This window comes from Meriones unguiculatus, chromosome 8, assembly GCF_030254825.1.
Source record: "Meriones unguiculatus strain TT.TT164.6M chromosome 8, Bangor_MerUng_6.1, whole genome shotgun sequence".
Taxonomy (NCBI): Eukaryota; Metazoa; Chordata; class Mammalia; order Rodentia; family Muridae; genus Meriones; species Meriones unguiculatus.
In genome coordinates this window covers 71,416,943-71,441,202 of record NC_083356.1, presented here as the reverse complement: position 1 = coordinate 71,441,202, position 24,260 = coordinate 71,416,943, and the positions used below count along the sequence as shown (strand labels likewise).

The window sequence follows — 24,260 nt, the reverse complement described above, 5'->3', positions numbered from 1 at the left end:
CTCGCCTTGAGGTTGGTGGAGTCAGGCCCTACACCGCTTAGTGTCCCGCTGCTCTTGGTTCAGAGCAGACACATTCTGCTCTCTGTGAAGCCAGAACCACTTAACAAATGGTCCCGGGAATACACAATGCCTGTTATGTGAGCTGTGTGTCAGCTGATGGTGGAATGGGGGCTGTTGTTGGTCCATGTCTGCAACAGGGTCTTCAATCCAGTGTTAGGGCCTGTCTCAAGGGAGCCTGTAGGGGCTATATTTGGGTGACAGCTCTGCAAATGATGCTCTATATAGAAACAGCGTTGTTGCTGCACCTGCTGCAGGTGTGGCTCTTATGGAAGCCACTGAGGGCTACTTCCTGGTTGGTCTGTATGTTTTTTAGTGCATTGCTGTTTCTCAGAGCACTATCTAGAAATAAGATGTTGGGTAGGAGCAAGAGATTAGGCATCTAATAATCAAAAGAATATCGGTGGTTGGTGTGAGCCGCATTAACCCTCTACTCAACTAAACAGGCCAGTGAGACGTGTAAAATCAAACATAGTGAATAGAAAACAAGAGTATTCTACTTAAAACTCAGTCTGCACTGTTTTTGTTTTGTTTTGTTTTCTTTCTCATTCTCTCAAGTTTACATATTGACAGCATGGTCTCTGTTTCTGCTTTTAATTGACCTCAGCTCCCCATGGGTCATCAGCATCCTAATTTTAGTTTAAAAGATTTGGAAAGCTCTTAATTAAGCAGCTACTACCATTGAGACTTACAGTGCTGTTTAGGCAAGGTAGGAGTTTAAAACCAAGACCCCTACCCTCAGTTCTGAGAATGGATCTGGAGAGAACTGGAATAGGGCAGAGATTTCACAGGAGCAGTAGGAGTGTGGTCTGTTGTCATTCTGAAAAGTTGTCATTCCTTTTATTTTATGAAAGAATAACATTCACAATTTATAACCAGGGCATAACAACATAACATCTGTAATTCCAGCACTGGGGAGGCTGAGGCAGGAGAATGGAGAGAGTGTTCAAGGTTGGCCTGGATCTACATAGTTAGACCCTGTCTCAAAAACATGTGAATACATTGCTTGCTTACAGCCCTTGATTAACTTCACCACTTGTAGGTTTTTTGTTTTATTTTGGGGTTTGGTTGGTTGGTTCTTTTTTGAGACAGAGTATCTCTATGTTGCCCTGGCTGTCCTGAAACTTGCTATGTAGACCAGACTGGGCCTCAAACTCAGCTAGTCCTTTCTGCCTCCTGAGGGCTGGGATTAAAGGTGTGCGCCACCATCCCCAGCTCATGTAGCTTTCTGAAGTACCATTCATTGCCCTGACCTTCATCTCATTACAGACTCAGCTTTGGGAAATACGCATTTATTACAGCTTGACCTCATTTAGAGTGTTAGAAACTGAGTCTGAAGACTGGACTGCTTTGTGGAAGTACACATAGCTGGGGCTCCTGAGCTCACATCCTTGCACTAAGGTGCTCTGTACATCCTGTCCTGTCAGTCTTTTCTGAGGCTGACTCTTGGTCATGCTGGCTTTCCTTGCAGATCCTGACTGGATTAAGAGGTTGCTGCAGAGTCCTTGCCCTTTCTGTGATTCTCCTGTCTTCTGAGTTCAGTGAGGAGGATGGAGGAATATGAACTTGGCTATAAAAAGTGCCCTGGAGCCTGAAGAGCAGGTGTGCTGAAGGAAGCCTGTACTGCACAGTGGAGAGACATTCTTCTGACTGGAAGGAGGGAGGTCACCCCAGGAGCTCATTTCACCAGCATACACACTATCTTCAGGGACTGAAGGAAATCTTTTAAATGACTAAATACAGAGATGTTGAGTCATTTTGAGGTGAACATTAGCAACCCCTGCTCCTCACCCAATGAGGACCTCTTATTTTTCAAGTGTCTTGCCTAAAGCAGTTTGAGCAGAAGCTTTCTGCTTCTAGAAACAACGGTCTCTTCTAGAGAATCTAAGGACCTTATTGTGAGATGGGTTTTCACCCTTGCTCCGGTTTGGGATGCCTGTGGCTCCAGTGGGCTGAAGTTGGTTGGTACATGACACTGCGTGTACCAATACATCTTAAAGTGTATAAAGTTGTGTGTGGCTGGTGTTTGCTTAGCAGACTCGTTTGCCCATTGCCTCGTATTCATGCATATGGAAGACATTTTCCTAAAACTATATTTTTGAAGCCAAGAATAAAATCAATCTTAATGTATCAAATGATCAGGTGATGATTAAAAGTTAATAATTGTCATTTATTTTTATCTCCTGTGGCATCAGATTTGCTTAATATGGAAGAGATTGATTACCCCTTCCCTCACCACAGTCCCACTTCATACCCACTGTGGTTACCTAGATATTTGTACATACAGGGGAAGTATTTTCTTCTTTTAGTATTAAATGGAAACTTCAGTATTTTTAACATTGACTTATATCCAGATGTCTCACAGAATCTCTGGGGGAAAGTTGGTTTACAGAGTTCTGGAGAAAGATGGAGGTTCTTGAGCTCTGTGCTGTAAGCATGTGCAGCTCAAGTGGAAAAACCTACTGTGCTTGTGAATTCTTCTCCAAGAGTCAGTATAAAGGATTATGGAGGGGTGAGGGAGGGACTTTGAAAAAGTGGGAGTGACACTGGAGTCTTGCAGTATGCCTCTTCCAGCTTGAACTTGCCTGTGCTGCTTGGTAGGGGAGCTGATGTCGTGTTCAGTTGCAGCTGTGGTAGCTGTTTCAGCATGGGAGGAAGGATAGCCATCAGATTGCTGCTCTACATTTAGAAGACTGGAGCAGAGACTCTACAGAGGCCTTACAGGCTGCAGCACTGCTGTGTTTCAGGTTCTCTGCCTGGGTTATTGTTCCTTTACTGTAGGTAGGAATGGGTGGATTGTTCTGGGTGGTGGTCATGCTGAAGCCCTGATGCATTCACCCCCAGACTTGAAGCTCTCTCTTCCTACTACCAGGTCTGCTAGAGGTTCTTGTGAGCACCAGCAACGTTTGTGGTCAGATGTAACATTGTCCTGCTTGTCCTCTAGGCCCTTAAGAACATGTTTTTAAGAACATGTATGGGGAAGCATGTAGGCTGGACCTAGCAACAAGCTTAACAAGTTAATTGAATTGGCAAAGTTTTGTTTTCTGTTTGCTTTTTTTTTTTTTTTTTAAAGACAGGGTTGTGCTATCGTGCTAGCTGCCCTGGAACTCTTGTAGACCAGGCTAGCATTGAACTCAAAGATCTGCTGCCTCTGCCTCATATGTTGGGAAAATTTTAAGGGTTAATAATTATTAAGCCATTTGATTGGTTGTATTGGTATCAGATAAGGTGCAGATGGTGGAACACGGCCCTGGTCTGGAAGCCCTGCATCCCAAGCAGCAGCTTAATGGCCTGGGTTTGCTGAGTGGCTGCAGTTCCTGAAATGGAATAGACTTAGGTTCTGGTCATCCCCCTCTTACTTACCTTCCCCAAGGGGCAGCTCTCAGCATTAGGATGCATTTAGGGCCAAGAAAATGTACAGTGATAAAATTTCCTAAAGGCTAAGCCTTGTGGGTCTTCCTAGAAGACGCAGTGGGCATCTTTTGGACAGAGGGCTGCAGAACTCCAGGCTGACTTCCAGTCCCTTGCCACCACAGTGTTGCTGTCCATGCTGAGCTGAGTGGAGTGCATTCCAAGTCAGTATGGACCCTCAACAGTCGGTCAGATACACAACGTCTTCACCGTGGATTTAAGGAGTCACAGCAGGCTTTAGCAGTTCTTTGTGGTGTGTCCCAGCAGAGTGTAGAGCCTCAGCAGCCTTACCTTCCCCCTTGGAGTATTGGCTTGAAAGAACGCCCTGCAGGTGGAACAAAGTATGGGGAAACACCAGTGTCCCCTCATACACTTCAGACTGCTCCTCACACTCTGAGTTATTACGCGCTCAGCTGTTCTTTCTTGAAGCTGAGAAATTCTGGAGGGTAAATCTGCTTTGTGTCTGCTGTGCAACCTACTGTGCAACCCAAGTGCACAGTAGGTGAAATGTCCTTAAATGGGACTGTGCTACACTCAAAGAAGGTAGCCTTGCTTCTAGCCACCTACAGATAGGGCAGCTCTATTCCACACAACAGCCAGAAGGCCATGTTTATGGGTTTTTTTTTTTTCAAGGTCATGTTTTTGTCTAGAGGAGAGACCCTTGATGTAGTCAGGGTTCTAGTCATGAGTTTATTTAGAGCCAGATGGTGTGGTTCACCAACAGGGCCTAAGTGTTCCTTCATTGTTACTGAGTTTAGTAGAAAAGGAGGTGGTATACATCTGAATTACACTGTAGGCTCTCAAGCAAAAATGTAGGCCTGGATTGAGCAGATCACATCTCAGAGCTCTAAATCTACTCTTTATTTTTAAAATTAAAAGTTGTTTTTTGGTGGGAAGGGGTGTTGGTTGGTATTTTTGTTTTGGTTTTGGTTTTTTGAGACAGGGTTTCTCTGTGTAGCCTTGGCTGTCCTGGGCTTGCTTTGTAGACCAGGCTGGCCTCGAACTCACAGAGATCACCTGCTTCTGCCTCCTTGAGTGCTGGGATTACAGGCGTGTACAACTATGCCCAGCATTAGATTAAAAGTTCTTTATCTCAAGGCTAAAGATAGAGCATTCACAAGGCCTCAAGTTCCATCCTCAGCACTTGGGGTGGAGGGTAGGGAGTAGGGCAGGTTATTGTTTATATCACTATCATGAAATTTTGTTTTCACAAAAAAACACTTCAAAATAGATTGGGTGGGACATGGTGGGACACACCTATGTTCTAAGCACTCAGGAGTCTGAGGCAGGAGGATCAAGTTGAAGGCCAGCCTGGGCTGTGTGGAGTGAACCTGTCTCAGAAAACCAAAAACGGTCAGATTAGGCAACATAAGAGGTAGTGATGGTATTGCGTAGACCTTTTCAGACCAGGTCTACATTTGGCTAATGTGGTAGGGTGAATACTCATGTTCCCACTGTCTCTCTGTATGTATGGTACTAATATAAAATCAAACAGAAGTATCCCATGAATTGTGTCTTTTCCAAGGCTTTGTTTGCCATTTGTATGTTGATATGACATGGATGTGAGCCTCACACTTGTTTAAACGGATGTCTGCTGTGCTTAGTGGTTGTACCCTCTGTTTGCCTGTGCTAAAGTTTGTGCTTTGCTTTGAATTGTATGTTTACACCTGACTGTTTTTAAATAAAGAGGAAAAATTTATGGTTATGCAAAAAGAATTTTTAATTCTTACCTTCTAATCAATTTTAATTTTCAAGGTTTCAGCTAAAAACTAAGAAGAATAAATATTGCTTGGAATAACTGCCAAACCAGACAAGCTGGCCACTTGTTCCCCCATTTTCCTCACCCCCACCACCTCAGCGTGTCTACCCAGTGCTATTAGCCTGTGTACTCCAAGACTGGGACTGTCTCAGTGCATGCCACTGGTGAGCTGGTAAGTGGGGCTCCCTCTCCTTCAGTATCCCTTATGGTCAGCTCCACGTAGCCACTAAGACAGGAGAAGGCAGGGTTCCTCCCTGGCTCTGACTGAGGTTGATAAGACCGTGACAACACATCTTAAGTCTTTTTTTTTTTTTTTTTTTTTTTGTCCTGAGTTCCTGTGAAGTTAAGGCAACAATGCCCAGAAAACTCTGACAATGGGAAGATAAAGGGAAAAGTGGAAAGTTGGGGATGCTCACTGTCAGTGTCCAGCCCCACTGTTAGCCTAGGAGGCTCATGTAGATATCCAGTCCTACTGCTAGCCCTGGTCCTCATGTTTCCTGCCAGGTAGCTTGCTGTCCACTTACTCCATAAATGAAAGCCCTTTTAGAGTGGTGCCTTCTAGAGTGGGGCTTTGGTGCCCCACAGTGCCCTGTGATCCTAGTATGTAAGCTGTTGTGGCTGTGGAGTTATGCTAGTCTTAGTAGCTCTGTTTTCAGAGATAATCTCATACTGAGTGCTTTATGCAGAACTACTCTCTTACATACATGGCAAGTGTTTGTATAGTGTGTGTCTTATCTTCTGGGGTTCACATGTCTTTAAAGCAAAGTTGAGATACCTCTAAGTCCAGCCATCTCTGTCAGGGTATTGACCAAGTCCCCACAGAGGGGAGAGGAAGAAGTCAGGGACTGGCCACAGGTGGCTTCCTTGATGTCCATTCAGCACTTTACAGGTAGCTGTCATAGGTTGCTTTCATGGCAACACCATGACCAAAGCAACTTGGGGAGGAAAGGGTTTGTTTTAGCTTGCAAGTACAGGTTATAGTCTATCATTAAAGGAAGCAAGAGCTCAAAGCAGACACCCAGTTCTTACTGGCTTGTTCAGCTACCTTTCTTACAGCCCAGGCTTACCTACCGAGGGATGGTGCTGCCCACAGTGGTCTGGGCCCTCCTACAGCAATTAGCCATTAAGAAAGTGTTCAAGACACATGTCTACGAGCCAATTCGATAGAGGCAACTTTTCAGCTGAGCTTTCTTCCTCCCAGATGTGTTGACACCCGTGATTAGCCATCACAGTAGCTCATTCCAGGAAAAACTTAAGGAATGTAAGAGCAATTAATCCATTCACCAATAGGCTAAAGCACTGATACTTTTTTAAAGAGTGTGGTGTTGAGGATTGAGCCACTTGGGGCCTCACACACATACCTGGCCATCTCTACTACTGAGCTACAGCCCATGCGCCGGATCCCAGGTGGTTATTGTTGCTTGTTTTTTTTGTTGTTTGTTTGTTTGTTTGTTTGTTTTTAATGAATTTACTGTGTGCATATGATTGGGGAGGGGAGATGCATCCCAAGTGTAGAGACTTGTAAAGGACAACTTTGTGGTGTTGGTTTTCTCCCACCTTTTTGTGGTTTCTGGGGTTTGAACCTCAGGTGTGTGCAGCAAGGGATTTTAGCCACTGATCCATCCTGCTAGCCCATACCTGACTCAGCAAAGCCAGTTAAATAATACTTGTCCAGGAAAATTACACTGGGAACACTCTTGGTGAGACAGCCAAGTAATGGGTACCATTACCCTCAGACTTCCCTGGAAGACAGGTGTAGGGGAGCCTGACAGCCAAGTGTGTACTCTTGGGCAGCCACCCCTCTGCTTATCTAGACTGTTTTTGGAACTGACCACTGATAAGCTCAATGACCCCTGCCTGTCCTGCAGCCCCTCTGCTTGTGTGCCTGGCTTGTTGGGAGTATCAGCCTCAGCACTTATCTCACTCAGGAGAGGAGTTTGACTGATTTCCTTAGGGTTACAGAATAGCAGCAACTGCACTGTTGATATTTTTAACAAAATCATTAAATTTTACCAATGAAGACTCGATCCAGATGCTGGGGTGAAAGCCTGCTAGCTCAGAGAGGCAGAGAGAGCACCAGGCTGACCTTCCTCCTCAACCAATATCCCAGAAAGAAAAAAAAAAAAACAACCTCAAATCAATATTCCTCTCTTCTACTTCCTGTGTGTCCTCCTGACTTCCTCTTACTCTCTATGGTTTTTTCCTGTGTTCACTCCCTGTCAACTGGTTGCTTTCTTTGCCTATTGACCTATGGTTGACTTTAATCCTGCTCAAGGTGTGTGCTAAGGCTGAGCCATACCACAACTAGAAACAGGTTTTTCCAATAGTTCACAATGTGATCAGATATCCCGCAACATTTCCCCCTCTTTTTGTCTAAATAGAAAAGGAAAGATTTTAACTCTAACACAGTAAAGCTATTTACAATGAAATCATTTTTTGTTAAGCTTTCCACAATATCCAGCTTGCTTGTATTTGGCAGTTTTAGGATTAAGTATTTCTGAATTCAAAGTTCTATAAAATGTTAATGTCAATCTCTTATGAACTTAGCAATTTGAATGTCCTGAGCATTTTGTAGTCCAAAGCTGATCTTTGGGTGTCAGTTTGTTGGTAATCCCGGCTAGGTAGAACACAGCTGTCAACCCAAAAGTGTCCACCTTTTGCACAGAATCTAGTGGCAGAAAAGCATGAGGCAGTTTTGTCCAGTGGTTAGCAGTACCACAATCAGGTGACTTTGTCATTACAGGGCCCCATCATCTTGGACACCTTGCCGTATTCAGAAGATCTCAGAAAGATTTGAGGACCACAATCTATTAAGCCCATCCGAAGTACACAAACTTTGTTCCTAATTATCTGCTTGAGACTCAGTCTAAAAACATGAACAGGAAGCTAGATGAAGCCTATTTCTAGAATTAATACTCTGTATGACTATTAGTTTCAGGCCAGCAATTTTACATATACATAATAATCTTACAGATTTTGAGATAATATTTATCTGTAGATTCAGAGAGTCAAATGAACCAAAAGATTATGAGATTAGTGACAACAGAACAATCCATTATTTTTTTGTTTTCTTCTGTCCCATACCAGCTGGCTCTTCTGATAGGAGACAGCTTTTGGATTTCCTTTAACAAGCATGCATGGGTTAGAGGAAAGAGGCACCCTCCAGCAAAGCCAGCTTCAATTCTTAATGGAATTGAGACCGCGTAAAGATCCTTTGCACTTAAGACTTTGGAGGGCCAGGGCACCACATGGCCAGTTTACGCTTTTTCTGGGGACATTTCCCCTTGACGATACACCCTTTTTCTTCAGATGTTTCGCTTGTCCAGCAGTCTTTGGATTCCTTAGTTGGATGATTTTATTCTCCTGGAAAGATAAAAGTAAAACCCTTCTCTGGGGGCTTCTTTTTTGTTTGTTTGTTTGTTTGTTTGTTTGGCAGGTTATATCTTTCCTATGGCAAAATGGTTTTTGGCAACAGAAAAAGCATTATCTTTCAATTGAAATTTTAAAAAATTCTTTTGAAATTTTGAAACTAAATATACTATATGTGGATAAATACACCTGTATTCCCCCCTTTCTCTTTATATATAGATTCAAGGTTTAAGTACATTTATTTTTAGATCATAAAAGAATTTCAGCCTGCCTTTTGCAAGCACCTTTTAAATTTAAATCACTGGAATTATGTGCCTCCCAAGTGCTGGGATTTAAGGTGTGAGCCACGGCCTGGCTCTGGATTCCTTATAAGAGTTATTCTCATAGGGTTGTCCTGGTTTAATTTGGGTCTCCATTTCCCCTTAGTGTTAGGGGTAAGCTTTCAAGTTTTTCAAATGTGTAATCCATCATGCATGCTGACTTATTCTGAATTGTTCCCTGGCAAATTTTAATATGCTAGTCTTAATTAAACATGATACCAATTTGCCCACTATTTCATTATTTTCAGGTATTCTGTCTAACTTGACTGAATTAGCTACATAAAATTTGATGTCTTTGCTAGGTTTTGCCATTTCCATTCTTACCTCCCATGACCTGATATCTTTGTCATTTATCTGCCACTTAGTGGATTTCCATTTTGATGACTGTATAGCTATACCATTGCCTATGCACCATGAATTGGAGTAAACAGATTTTCCTTTTGCTTTCCTAGTTGTTTGTCTTAGCGCCAATAGTGCTGTGCTGATTTTGTGGTTCCTTCCTCAGTATTGACCATTCCATCTTCCCCATCCCCCATCTATAGGCTGCTGCTTTCCATTAGTTTTGGTTCCATCAGTGGTTGATGAACCATCAGTAAACCATGCATTAGCCAAATGTTGTGGCCATTCCATTGGTCCACACAGTTCAATAATTGCCTCTTTTGGGAGAGTGATGAACACTTTAGTGATGTGGATTATAGGTAACTGAGGTATTTCCTCAGTGCAGGAAGGCACAGATCCTTTTGCTACCACATCCTGGTCACGAAGGAATTTAGATAGGTACCAGTCCCATTGTGATACCTTTCCTTCCCTGGCTAACCCTGCAAAGAACTCTGCCTTCCAATAGATCCAGTCCATCATTGTAAGTGGTGTCCTTATGACCATAGGTCTGTAAGGTTCTCCATGCCTCGTAAAATGTCAAGAATTGTTTCTCCATGAGATAATATTTATTCTCCATATATGGAAAGCTCTTGCATTGAAAGCCAACAGGCAAATGTTGATGGATTCCTTTATGTTTTATGAAGAGTCCCCAGTTGCCAATTCACCAATAAATATGATGTCCATAATTAGGGCATCATCTGGTTCAACATTGGTCAGGGTTGCAGGCACAGAGATGGGCTTACTGGCAATCACAAAAGCTGCTCTTTGTTCCTGTGCCTATTGGAAATTAGCTGTCTTTCTAGTAACCCTGTAAAGGGTTTTTGTAATCTGTAAATATGGCGATTTCTCTAGTATACACATACCAATTAGGAACTGTGTCTGCGTTTTGTCCCTGGGCTGTGAGATTAAAGGTGTACACAGCTACAACCTTGTTCACTGTAACTCTAGAATTTAGAAAACAACTAGCTTATAGAGCTCCACGTGTCTTTGCTGGGATCGAAGGCATGGGCCACCACCACCCTGCTAAAATATCTTATCTTCGCTCCAAATCACTCTAACTCTTAGAGGTTTAGAAAACAAGTTTGTAGTAACCCTTTGATTTAAAACTCTTTAAATTTCTTAACTGTGTTTTTAATACCAAACAACAAAAATGTCCTTTTTATTTAAGAAGAAAACTCAAAAGCAGATGTCCAAGATGACATGGACCACGTGGCCATCTATACTCAAACATTCTAACATGGAATTAAGACACTGGTTTAAGAAAACAACTGTTTTTCATTTCATGCCTGAAAGGCCAATGTGCCTTTGGTAAATTATCATTCAAAAATATTATTTTTTATTTTTTTATGCCTGAGCAGATGAAAGTCATTTGTTGATCTTTATATGTTAGTTTGGACTGAATAACCAAGCTGTCTGATGAACTATCACCTCTTCTTATTCAGGAGTTCTCTTCTGTTTAAATCTAATCTTTATCAATTTTGCTGGTATTCACAGCTTTTGTCTGTGAAAACAAAGGTAAAACCTCTTGCCCAACATAACACATATCACGGTTTCCATTCTGAGGTCCACACATGTTTAAAATATGCAGGCCAACTTAATTCAACAGTTTTTTTTTTCTACTATCCAATGTCTCTCCATGGCTGTTGTTCCTTTCTTATTATCATTAAAAAAAAAAAGTAAGTTAATAAAGCACTATGTAATCTATCTCTGGAGGTCTTTATTACCCCTTTCTTTTTATTAAGCATATCTTTTAAAGTAGAATTAGATCTTTCCATAACTGCTTGTCCTGTAGGATCATGTACTTTATCTGTACTATGTTTTATGTTGTAATATGGAAAACACTTTCATTTCACTAGAGACATATGCTGGAGCATTGTCAGTCTTAATTTATTCAAGTATCCCAATAATAGCCATAACTTCAAATAACTGTATAATTACAGAGTCAGTCTTCTCAGAACTTAAAGTAGTTGCCCATTGATATCCTCAATATGTACCTATGGTATGTATGGCACACATACTTTTCTAGACTCTGCAAAATGAAACACAGCCATTTGCCAAATTTCATTTCTTTGAGTACATTTGGATTACTTGCTGCAAGTAATGGAGTTTGGTTATACAAAAAAAACAAGTAGGGCATTTCCTTATAATTATCTTGACTTGTTGCCACACAGTAGAAATGTCTTCCTTCAAGCCTTTGCTGTTAACATGGTGTTTTTATGAAATTCTGAGGCTTCTAGCACATTTCCTATTAATAGCTGATCAATTCCATCATTACCTTGTGCTAGAGGGCCTGTTAGACCCAAATGGGATCTGATTATGTCTTACATACAATGGATGATCTCTATTTCTGATTACTTGTCGTAGTATCTGGAATAAGGTTAGTGGTTTCAATATGAAAGACAACTCTTGAAGAGATTCAAAAAAATCTAATAATACCATAAGAATGGCATATAGCTCTGATTTTTGAACTGAAGTGTTCTGAGCCACTTTACTCATTTTTTTTCCTGACTTCTAACCTACCTTTCCTGATTTATTTCCACCAGTATAAAATGTAGGGGCTCCAGAAATTGGTAACTATACAAGGAAGAATCCAAACTGAAGTCTCTTTTTATGAACTGAAGTCTCTTGCTTTTGGGATATTTGTTGTTAATCTCTCCCAAAAAATTACTGCAGGCTCTTTGCCAATGTTCATTTTCTGCCCATAATGAGGCAATTTCAGCATTAGTAAAGAGTACCACAATTTCTGCTGGGTCTATTCCAACTAATTCATGAAATCTCCTTTTTTCCTTGCAGAGTCAATTCAGAAATCTTTTCTACATAAGTCTTTAATTTTTTTTACTGTTTATGTGCTAAAAATATCCATTCTAAGATATTCTCTTCTCTCTGCATAAGAATTCTTGTGGGCGAATGAATAGAGGGCAGAATAACCAAAATATAATCCAACTTTGGATCCAAGCCATCCATGTGTCCAGTAATTTCTTTTCTACCAGAGCCAATTCTCTTTCAGCCTCAGCTGATAATTTTTTTGGACTATTTAGGTCCTTATCACCTTGCAAGGTTTGAAATAAATCGGTTAGCTATTGAGTAATTAATCCAATTGTGAGCCATAGCCAGTTAATATCTCCCAGCAATTTTTGAAAATCATCAAGAGTTTGTAATTAAGCCAGGCACTGTGGTACATTCCTATAATCCCAGCCTGGTCTACAAAGGGTAGCCAAGGCTACACAGAAAAACCCTGTCTTGAAAAAACAAACCAAAAAAGAAGAAGAAGGCAACAATGAGATGGGCAACAATGGGCTGTAAAGAGCCCATTAGCTGAATCATCTTATTTATGGCTCTTAAATCTGTTACCATCTTCCATTTTCCTGTCTTGAAAAAACAAAAACAAAACTAAACAAAAACTTTATAATGGGGCCTGCAGAAGGCCCCCTAAGGCCTTTCCTGATGGGAAAGGGTTAGCTTGCCTGAACCTTGTTGATCTCCAGTCCTTAGAGCAATGCCTGCCTTTGCCACACCTTCTGCATACTCCAGAATGCTAGGACCTTCTTTTTTAATTACCTCCAGAAAAGGCAGTTTCTAGGAATGCTTTGCCTGCATTCCCTTTCAAATGATCTGGCTTACTACAATTAAAACAGCTGACATTTTGATTTTTCTTAAAACATTTAAATATTCTATCAGAGTGGAATCATAACATATGAGCCACATTCCTAATCCACTTATCTACTGTTGTTAACCTTGCTTTTAATGGTCTAATCACCCTTTTACATTCTGAATTAACATTTTCAAAAGCCAAAGATTAGTACTTTTCTGACCTCTGCATCTGATACTCTTCTATTTACAACTGAAGTCAATCTTTGCAAAAATCAGCAAAGGCTTCTTTTGGGCCTTGTATAATTTTAGTAAATGACTTAGACCTCTTTCCCAATTCTTCAACCTTGTCCCAGGCATTTAGAGCTGCTTAACAACATAGCGCCCAGGTGTGATCATCACATCGGAGCTGCCTTTGTAACTTAGCATATTGACCTTCACCTCACAACTGATCCTGGGAAATATTAATACCTCTAGCCTTATGTCATTGTTCTATGGCCCTAGCTTCCTCTTTCCACCATGTTCAGCATTGTAACTGAGGACTAGCTTTCAAAGTTGCTGTTGTCGTATCTTTCCAGTCTTGGGGGATAATTCTGTTCTGAGTTGGCCATGGATTTAATATCTGCTTCACATAGGGTGAATGTGCACCACATGAAACAATCGCCTCTTTAAATCTCACCAAATCTATTAGGTCTATAGGATTTCATTTAACTTCTTTATAACTTTGGGGGTGCCTACCGTCTCCTGGTAGGTCTTGTAGTAACTGGTAAACTAAGGTTGGTTTTCTAACAACCTTGGGCCACAACACCTCAGTCTCGTCATGCCGTGTCATGGGTAGGTTCTTACCCAAATTCCTTTGTCTGCGTCTGAGTACTTTTCTCATTTTCACTCATAATTCTCCCTAATTTTTATTCTGACATGTATCTTATCAATCTACATGTTATATTTTTTCTATTTCCTGTATCTCTAAGGCTTTTTTCTTTGAGAGAGTACAGAAAGACACTACGGCTATTAAAGATAAAATATGAAATACCAGGGCTGGAGAGATGGCTCAGAGGTTAAGAGCACTGGCTGCTCTACCAAAGTCCTCAGTTCAATTCCCAGCAACTACATGGTGGCTCACAATCATCTATAATGATATTTGGTCCCTCTTCTGGTGTGCAGGCATACATGCAGGCAGAACAATGTATACATAATAAGTAAATAAATCTTTTTTTAAAAAAGGAAAAAATACGAAATACCAAAATTATAATGTTCATAATCAGTATTGAGCCAATTTCATTTAAGCCATTTGGCTTTTCATTTTCTTCTACTTTTCAAGCCATCTAAATAGCACTCTACAGGGTCCGAGCACCTTGTATTATGGTATTTTCCATCCTTAACTCTCTCTTTGAGGACTTCCCAGGTGACTTATCAAATCTGATGGCTTCTCGGTCTGTCAGCAGCTGGTGTGATTTCTCTGTCCATGTGGTCGTGCCACATGATGCAGCGCAAAATATTTTTCACAAAATCCCAATCATTTGATTTTACCAATGAAGACTCAGGAGCAAGATGCTGGGGTAAAAGCCTGTTAGCTCAGAGGGCCCAAGAAAACACCCAGCTGATCTTCCTCCTCAGCCAATATCCTGGAAGGAAAAGAGAAAACCTCCTTCCTAACACTGTCAAAAAAAAAACCAAAAAAACAAAAAACTCTCAAATTTAGTATCCCTCCCTTCTATTTCCTGTGTATCTCTCTACCTGTCCTCCTGATTTCCTCTTACTCTGTGTGTATTTTTTTTCCTATGTTCACTCCTGCCAGCTGGTTGCTTGCTTCACTTCTTGACCTATGGTTGACTTTATTTAATCCTGTTCAAGCAGAATGCTCTTGGATTAAAGGTGTATAGTAGGGCTGAGCCACACCACAACTAGAAACAGTATTTTCCAGGAAATAATACAATCCTGGAGTGCACAGTCTGATCAAATATCCTGAAACAGCACTGGCATCTTCTCAGAGCAGAACTCAATTAGCCTTTAAAAGGGAGGAAGTGAGTCTTTCCATGGATGGGCAGTTGTCTCCTCTGTCTGGCTTTTCTTGAGTGCCTCCCAGATTAACCACCCACATCCTAACTGCCTGCATCCAAGTGCGTGCCAAGGAGGAGGGAAAGCTTAATCAAAGGGATCTCTTGGCCAGGCAGCGGTGGGTTCCAAAAACCCAAGTGAGTAATCTCAGCACTCAGGAGGCATAGGTAGGAAGATCTCTCTGAGTTCAAGGCCAGCCTGGTCTACAAAGTGAGTCCAGGACAGCCAAGGCTACACAGAGAAGCCCTGTCACTCTGTCTCAAAAATCCAAAAACAAACAAAACAAAAATAAAAACTGTGAGTCAAAGCCAAGGCTTTCTAGACTCATCAGTCCTGATAAGGGTGTTGAGACGCAGCTGGGAGCTAATAGAAACACTCACTCCCATGTTCTAGCAGACATGGCCCCTCTCCTCCTCCTGCCCAAGGCCAGAAACTCAGTTCTGTTCTAGCCTTAGGGATTTTAGCCTTAGCAAGCACAAGGCCGTGGGTTCAATCCCTAACATTATCAATAAGGGAAAAAAAAATGGTTTCAATCTCAGGTCAGGAAGTGGGTGGAGGAACAGGCCAGATACTCAGAAAGGAGCCACAGTGTTTGAAAGTTGGGGAAGGAGAAAGGAGAACACAGAGATGCGGCTAGCCGCAGGCTCAGATAGTAAGGCAGCTACGGTGACACAGGCAGCAGTTAAGCCTCATTGCATTGTTGAGAGGGACCCAAATGTTCCTTTGCCAGAGAAAGGCAGGTTAGAAAAGAGAACTGAGGCAGACAACCTCAGCAAAAGCCAGGGCAAGACATGTGGGTCAGAGAGGCCAGTAGTGGCTGTGTTCAAGCCCGGGACTAACAGTAAGAGGTCAGTAATGATGAGTCAAGGGTAAGTTTCCCTTGTGTCCCCCATGACACGATTCTGGAACAGCAGAGACCAGGTGGTGACCCTCAATTGAGAAAGTGACTGGTGAGCCTTGATACAGGTTCAGCAGGAGACCCTGCTTTGATGTGGAAAACTGAGAGCAACTGAGGAAACCCCCACCTCTGGTCTAGATGCACAAACACAAGTGTGTACGTGCAGCTACACAAAAGTTTTAAAAACAAGCATATTCAATACAACCCCATGATTGTGTCTGTCCGTCCATCCACTTACCCACCCACTGACCACTTATCCTTCTAGCCATCTCTTCATCCCGTTAACTACACAGCCACTCACTCATTCACTCATCTACCCACCCATTCATCCTCCTTCACTCACCCATCCATCCATCCATCCATCCATCCATCCATCCACACACCCTCTCCTGCAACTGAAATTCCAGGGACTAACCTGTGGTCACCACAGTAATAACCATTGAAGGTTTGGTCATGGGGAGGATGGGAGTTTTTTTCTTCCTGTGTGTTCTGTCACAGTGTCTGTACTTTTTTTTCTTTTAAACAATAAACATTTCAGTAATGAAAGATGCCTCTAATTATGTTTTTTAAATGTATGTTTATTCTGTGGTCAATTATATGGCTTTGGTTTTTATGCCCCAAACTTCTTTATGTGCCTTAAAACTCAACATCTAAGCTGCTTTTGCCTTCCATGAGGGTTCCCATGAGTGTGGCTGCATTTAAATTGCCTTCTTTCTGATCCCCGGGCACCCCTCTAGATTAGCCATAATCCTACCACTGTGCTCAGGAACCTTGACAGCCCCAGGAAAAAAGAAGTAAGCATGAGAGGATGCAAGTATTTGATAGGACCTGTGGGTGAGAAGTTCTCAGGGGCCATCAGAAATCAGATTTTTCCTCTCTCTCTCTCTCTCTGTCTCTCTCTCTCTCTCTCTCTCTCACCTTTGCTGTCTCTTTATAGCAAATGTCAGTCATATGTACAGAAACTGCCCGTTTTCCTCCACTCTCTCCCCAGTCCTGGGGACGTGTGTACCTGAGACTGATGTAAGCATCTGCTAGGCGGGAGACGGGCCTCATTTGGCAGAGTGCTGGCGCAGCATGCGGGAGGAGGCCCTGAGTTCCATTGCCAAAGCTGAGCAAACCAGGTGTGGTGATGCCAGCACGCCTGTAATCCCGCCACCCGGGAGGGAGGAGGAGCAGCAGTTTAAAGGCATCCTTGTCTAGACAGGGAGTTCAAGACCAGTCTGTACCATACAAGCTCTTGTCTCAAAAAACAAAGCGAACATGTAAACACTTGATGAAGGAACAACACAGGCAGAAGCCCCCTGTGTTTTCTCCAAGCAAAGTTTTACTGCTCTGCCTGCTGTACCAGATCCTTCCCCTTCTGTGAGGGTAAGACATAGCCAGGAGAGCCACCTGCCCCTGCTTTTCACTGTCTTTGAGAAGGAGAAGCTGACTGGACAGGCAAGCCAGGTGTGGTCCTGGTCTCACTGCAGCCACAGCCAGGCTACACAGGGAGAAAGGACCTTGCACCCCCCACGAAGGTGCCTCCTGTAGCAGTATGAGTGGATTTCATCTTGGGGAAGCCGTGGTGTCCAGCTACTGTAGAACTTCAGGATCTGGATGGCAGTTTGTTCCAGGGGAGCTGGTGGGGATGCAGGAGAAAGCCAAGCTGGGGTGCCTGTACCTTAGCCCCCTGGACGGTGATAACAGGAAAGCAGGTAATGCCAGGGTCCACCATCTGTATAGTTCAGAAGTCACTGTCAGGAGACTTGGGTCCTGTTGTCTACTGCCATGGGTGGCTAAGGGCAGGCCATTTAGCTTCCCTGAGCTCCAGTGCCCTCATTCATTCATTCATCTAGGAATGAAACAGGGACATCCTGGTTCTGTGGATGTGACTTGTCTGTATGTGCAGCCTATCCACTGCCTTTGTATGTGTTAACTTTTCCTCTCACGAGAGTCCTGGAAGGCAGTTGCTGCTTATCCTCATCTTTCAAGGACACAGAGACGGTAAATCACTTGTTTCTGGGGCTAACCTTTTCTTTTTTAAGACATAAAATAAAGCAGGAGGTAGGGAGTTGGAGCACTAGCTTACAAGTGTCTCAGAGGTTGAGGTTCCCTCCTAGAGGACCCTTAGTGGTCCCCAACACCCACACTAAATAGCCCACAACTGCTTGGAACCACACACATACAGCATATGTGTGCGCACACAAATAAAAATCTAAAAAAAAAAACTTCTTAAAATTGTATGTATGTGTGTCTGCTTATGGGGTTTGTGCTGCAAATCTCATACCCTTGGAGGCTGGAAAAAGGACATCAAACCCCCTGGAGCCAGAGCTATAGGCAGTTGTGAGCTGCCTGATGTGGGTGCTGGGAATCAAACCTGCACCTGCTAGAGCAGCAAGTGCTCTCCTCCTCCACCTCCTCCTCCTCCTCCTCCTCCTCCTTCTCTTCCTTCTCGTTTTCTTTTTTTTTTTTTTTTGAGACAAGGTCTCACTCTCTGTGGCTGTCCTGAAAGTTACTGTGTAGACAAAGCTGATCTTAAACTCATGGAGATCCACCTGCCTCTGCCTGAGATTAAAAGGTGGGCATCAGCATGCCCGGCTTAATGGTTAATTTTAACATCAACTTGATGAGATTAAAAATCATCATGGAAGCACATCCGCAGGCATGCCCAAGAGGGTGTTTTCAGAGAAGCCTCCCTGAATACGAATGGCACCGCTCCATGGGCGGGGAGATCCTAGACTGTTCACTCGCTTCCAGACAGTGGCTGCAATGTGACCAGTGGCCTTACGCTCCTACAGCCATGATAGGTTCTACTCTCAAACTGTGAGGTAAAATAAACCCTTCCTTAGGTTGTGTTTGTCAGTTGTTTTTTAAGTGTGTGCGTGCATACCCACAGAGACCAGAAGAGGACATCTGATCCCCTAGATCTGCAGTTTCAGGTGTTTATGAACTGTCATGTGAGTGCTGGGACCTGAGCTTGGGTCCTCTAGCAGAGTAGCAAGACCCCTTAATTGCTGAGCCACCTCTCCCTCCTGTCCCTTTTATAAAGTGTTTTTTGTCGTGGCCATAAGAAAAGTAATACTTTCTGCTATGCTTGTTCAAAGCCACATGGCAGCATGGGAAACTAGGCCACGGGTCTGGGCAAGGCCATGCTCTGGGGAGGGACACCACCTACAGCAGCATCTTATGATGTTAAGTTTAACATGTGTGGTGCAAAGTGGACACAAGTGAAGTGGGAGGGTGGGCAGAGGGACCGAAGGCTAAGGTATGTGCGCAACTGATCATGCTACCCACAGATGCCATCCGCCTGCACGGACCATGCATGAATCTTCTCAGTGTGAGTGTAAAGAGTCCCTCGGCATGGTTGTATGAGATCATATTCTCTGCTGTCCGGAATGATGTGCAGAGGAGGGAGCAATGAGCTAAGGGAAATAAAGCCTAGCCAAGCTGATGTGGTCCATCTTTCCCGTATGCTCACTCCTCTGACCAAAGGGGCTAGGTGCAAGCGGCAGGGCCTCTTTACCCATTTGAGAACTTTTTTCCTATCAAAGGTGGCTGGCCTGACAATGACCAATAGTCCATAAATTTCCTCTACCTTGTAAAACTTGTATGCAAAGAAATTAAAATCTTTTTTTTTTTTTTTTTTTTTTTTTTTTGAGACAGAGTGTTTGTGGTGGTTTGAATGAAAATGGCCCCCGGAGGCTCATAGGAAGTGGTGTGGCACTATTAGGAGGTGTGGCCTTGTTGGAGGAAGGGTGTCCCTGGGGGTGAGCTTTGAGGATTCAGATGTTCAAATGTTCAAGCCCAGTGTCTTTTCCTGGCCTGCCGATCCAGATGTAGAACTCTCAGCTATCTCTCCAGCACCACATCCGCCTGCCTGCCACCATGCTTCTCTCCATGCAATAATGGACTAACCCTCTGCACTGTAAGCCAGCTCCAGGGAAACGTTTTCCTTTATAGAGTTCCTGTGGTCATGGTGTCTCTTCACAGCAACAGTAACCCTAACTAAGACAGTCTCACTGGGAAACCTTGACTGGTCTGAAACTCACTAAGGAAGGAAGGAAGGAGGAAGGAAGGGAGGGAGGGAGGGAGGGAGGGAGGGAGGGAGGGAGGGAGGGAGGGAGGGAGGGAGGGATGGAAGAAGAGAGGGGGGAGGGAGGGAGGGAGGAAGGAAGGAAGGAAGGAAGGAAGGAAGGAAGGAAGGAAGGAAGGAAGGCAGGCAGGCAAGCCACAGACGTCATCTTGACCAGTGTGTTGTTTTGGGTTGTGGCACACACTTTTTGCAGAAAGAAAGGGCCCAGCCAGGTTACTTTTGCTTTATTAATGTGGTTTTGTATGGCACGGAGAATATTCTTTTCCAACACCCTTTAGGGAGCCCTGGCAAGCTAGACATGTGCTAAAAAAATGGGGTGACTGTCAAATATGTTTCAAGGTGGTGCTGCAGGGGACCTTCGTGGGGAGAAACTGGTGGGGGTTTGGGAGGTGGTAATCAGGATGTGAGAGCCTCAGGAAATGGGAGCTGAGGCCTTCAGCAGAGAGGGGAGGCGGAGAGAGCAGGACCTGCAGGAAGCACCTCCTGGATCTGTGAGCCCTAGCTGAGGCAGGCCCACAGGGCAAGCTCTGCTGGATGGGTCTTGAGCTGCCCTCAGCTGGAAGGGGCTGTAGGCACCAGGCCCAGGCTCTCTGACCTTCCAAAGCCCTGCATGCTAGAATCTGAGATCAGCCCCATCCCAAGAGTCCTGGGTTTTCAGTCAGCCTTGGAGACAGGTGACCTTAGGCAAGAGGGTTATCTTCTTGAATCTGCATGTGGTGGCCTGACCAGGACCATCCTGAAGGCAGAGAGAGGCAATGGAAGGAGGCATGAAAGGAGTGCCAGTCAAACCATCAAAGCCAGGTCTCCCTGTCCCAGCTCCTCTGTGGAGCCCACAGGCTGCACACATTGCAGGGGGTGACTTGTTACTTGACAGCCCTGCAAAACCACAACCACTGCCGCCACCACACACACACAGACACACACAGAGCTACAGACATACACACATAGACAAACTGAAACACACAGACACACAGCTACATACATACATACACACAGACACATACATACATACACAGAAACACACACAGAGACATATACAGAGACACAGGCACACACAGACACACAGAAGCATACACACAGATGCACACACAGACATACTCACAGCCAGACAAAGACACACATACACAGACAGAAACACAGAGACAGAAACACACAGACACACACAAAGAGACACAGAGACACACAGAAACACACACACACATGCACACACAGACATACAGACACACAGACACACATACAGAGAGACACAACAGACACACAGAAACACACAGACATAGACAGACAGAGACACACAGAGAGACACAACAGAAACAGAGACACACACAGACACAAAGACACACACAAATAGATACACACAGAGACACACATATACATACATAGACACATACACAGACACACCCACAGACAGACACACACACACTTGCATGCACAGAGATGCACAGGCACACACTTCATAGGAGGGCTGCCAGCTCTGAAAGGCTGCTTAAATTCAAATGCATGAACATTAAATAAAACCTAAAACACACCTCTTCAGTGGCATAACCATACTGCAGGTACCTCGGGAGCCTCCTATGGCCAGAGGCTGCCGACATGGACAGTGCAGATAGAAGCAATGTCCCTAGAGTTCTCCTAGGAGCCATGTTTCTCTTTTTAAGACAGGGTCTTCTGTGCTACCAAATGTCCTTGAACCCCCTATATAACTAAAGATTGGCCTTGAACTCCTGGCCTTGTCTCCTCACTCCATCTCCCAAGTGCTGGGATTACAGGTAGGTGCTACCATGCGTGTCTCGGTGCTGTAGTCTGTGTCCACCCTGGGCCGAGGGCTCTGCCTGTCACCCCGCTGGGTCCTGTGAGTTACTGTGAGGTAGCTGCAGTTATCACCCCACCTCTGATAGTGAGGGACAGACAGGCTATGAGGGTGAGTTTAACTCTGTGGTGGTTAAACTTGATTGTCAACTTGACTGGACCTGGGAACAACTAAGAGTCATGTCTTCCTGAAAGGATAATTCGCAGAAGGATTAGCTGAGGGAAGGCCCTGCCCCTGTGGGAAGCACCTTCTGCATGGGTGAGAGCCAGGCCCACTTTGCCTGCCTGCCTTCTCCTCTTGCTTTTGGGGGCATCTGCTCTGTTGCTGCCACTCCTACCATCCTCTACTGACATCAGAACCTGGTTTTTTCAGCCTTCCCTTGTGGACTGGCGACCAGCGGCTCTCCAGGAATCCTCTGTGCCTCCAGCGCCAGACTGAGACATCTAGAGTGTGTGGTCACACTCTCCAGCATGCAGCCAGCCACTGTTAGCCTCGCTGGCATCACGTGAGCCAACCACTAAGTCCTCTATAATATCTATCCATGCGATTGTTCCGTTCCTCTACAGACCAGGACCAGTGAGCCTGTGGTGGTTTGAATGGGAACGGCCCCCACAGACTCATGTGTTTGGATGCTTGGCCCTTGGGGGAGTGGCACTATAGGAGGTGTGGCCTTGCTGGAGGAAGTGTGTCCTTTGAAGGCAGGTTTTGAGGTTACATATGCCCAAGCTACGTCCAGAGTGACACACACTGTCCCCTTCTGCTGCCTGTGGATCAAGATATGGAACTCTCAGCTCCTTCTCCAGCACCATGTCTGCCCGCACACTGCCATGCTTCCCATGATACTAATGGACTAAACCTCTGAACTGTAAGCCCCAATTAAATGTTTTCCTTTATAAGAGCTGCCTCGGCCATGGGGCCTCTTCACAGCAATGGAAACCCTCGCTCAGACAGCACCCACCCAGTTACCCGCAATGGGATGTGCTTGCCATGTGTGGGAGAGAACGAGGCCCACTTTGACTGCCTGTTTGAGGTGGGTAGCATCGGCTCTGACTCTAGAGGGAGGCCCGGCCTTCGACATTCTGCTGTCCCCCTCCAGGGGCCTCCTCTCAGACCCCATGAGAAAGCTACCTGAGGTTGTGAGTAGCGTCTTTATTGGCTAGGTGGGGTCTGCTGAAGGTTGTGTGGGGTCGGGGATTCTAGTGTCTCCGGGGCTCTAGGCTTTGCACACCTCAGGTCACTTTCCTGGGCAGGGGATTAATGATCCCGCTCTCTATGTACTCAAAGACAGTATATGGGTCCTGGTCCCCATTGATGGTGATGGCCCGACTGTAGTACTCCTCCAGGTCCCCACAGTTCCTGTAGAACAACTCTGTTTGGAGCCTGATGTGATCCTCCGAGTCCTTGGGGTTCTGCAGGAGACGGACCTGGACCTCTACAGTGGGAGGAGGCTTGTACATGAGATGAAACCTACGAAGAAAGCAGATGACAAGGGCGCCCTCAGTCCTCATGTTGACCATGCTAGAGTGCCCTTGCCCTGTCACCATTACCACCAGCACAAATGCCAGCTAGGGACACGCCCTGGACTGGCCTCAGGCTTCTGAGACATGAAGTTGTGATATCAGCTCAGGGAAAGGGTGGGGTGGGGGCCGGGCAGCAAAATGTAAAGACAGTAAGAGCCAGATTCCCTTTGACCTCAGAACTCAGGGGGCCCAGGCAGGCAGAGCTCTGCCAATTCCAGGCTAGCCAGGGCTGTGTGATGAGACCCCACCTGAAAACAAAACAAACAACAAAACAACCTCCGCACCAACGCACATGTGTACCAAGCTAGCTTCAAGAGAGATCCACCTGCCTCTGCCTCCCAAGAGGCATATACTACCTCAAGGGTGTATGTGTGTGTGTTCATTATTTCCGTACTTTTGCAATGTCCCCACCCCTGTCACATGTGAACAGGTGCTGAAGGTCAGAAGAGGGAGCTGGATCTCCTGCAACTAAAATCCCACACCTGCAGGCAGCCCATGTGAAGGATACGGAGGAAGAGAGCTTGACCGCTTTGTCTGCTTGTTCTCGCTCTCACTGGCAAGTCCCATTCCTACACTGGCATTGGAACCTATTTCTTTGGGATTCCAACATATACTGAAGGCCCAGTGAGACAGCCAGCCTCATGGCCTGAAAAGCTGCTGAATTCTTGGATCTTCCAAAGGCACTGTTAGAGCAGTGGCTCTCAATCTTCCTACTCTGGTGACCCTTTACAACAGTTTTGGTGTTGTGGTGGCCCCCAACCATAAAACTGTTTTACTGCTACTTCATCACGGTGAGTTTGCTACTGTTCTGAATTGTAATGTAAATATCTGACATGCAGGAGATCTGACATGCACCCCCTCAAAGGGGTTGAGACCCACAGGTTGAGAAGTGCTAGATGGCCCACAGCCTGTAAGCCACTTTACTAAATCCCACATTCATTCATTCATTCTACCAGTTCTGTTCCTCTAGAGAACTCTGGCAAACACAGGTTTTGGCACCAGGACTGGGGTCTAGAACAG

The 24,260-nt window shown here is 44.6% G+C and overlaps 2 protein-coding genes across 11 annotated transcripts in view; one reads left to right on the top strand and one right to left on the bottom strand.

Moving 5' to 3' along the window:
• Nucleotides 1-22,228, top strand: part of Gtf3c4 (general transcription factor IIIC subunit 4) — a 42,885-nt gene extending 20,657 nt beyond the window's left edge. Inside the window, exons 5-6 of one of the 4 annotated variants that reach the window (XR_009593766.1) lie at nt 5,224-5,399; nt 22,093-22,228. Coding sequence is in view for 2 of the 4 variants with exons in the window: in XM_021641397.2 (XP_021497072.1) it covers nt 1,529-1,593 (65 nt within the window). In the remaining 2 variants the exon portion in view is untranslated. Of the gene's footprint in view, nt 1-1,528; nt 5,185-5,223; nt 5,501-7,970; nt 10,949-22,092 lie in introns of those variants that run through there. The other 3 variants (XR_009593767.1, XM_060389766.1, XM_021641397.2) reach the window with 3 other exon arrangements.
• Nucleotides 22,229-22,727: 499 nt separating this feature from the next.
• The window catches only part of Ak8 (adenylate kinase 8), a 105,119-nt gene continuing 103,586 nt past the window's right edge, over nt 22,728-24,260 (bottom strand). For 4 of the 7 annotated variants that reach the window (XM_060389771.1, XM_060389775.1, XM_060389774.1 and 1 more), the window contains one exon: nt 22,830-23,187. In XM_060389771.1, the coding sequence (XP_060245754.1) occupies nt 22,950-23,187 (238 nt within the window). In that variant the 3' untranslated portion in view covers nt 22,830-22,949. Of the gene's footprint in view, nt 23,188-24,260 lie in introns of all 7 variants that reach the window. The other 3 variants (XM_060389772.1, XM_060389773.1, XM_060389770.1) reach the window with 3 other exon arrangements.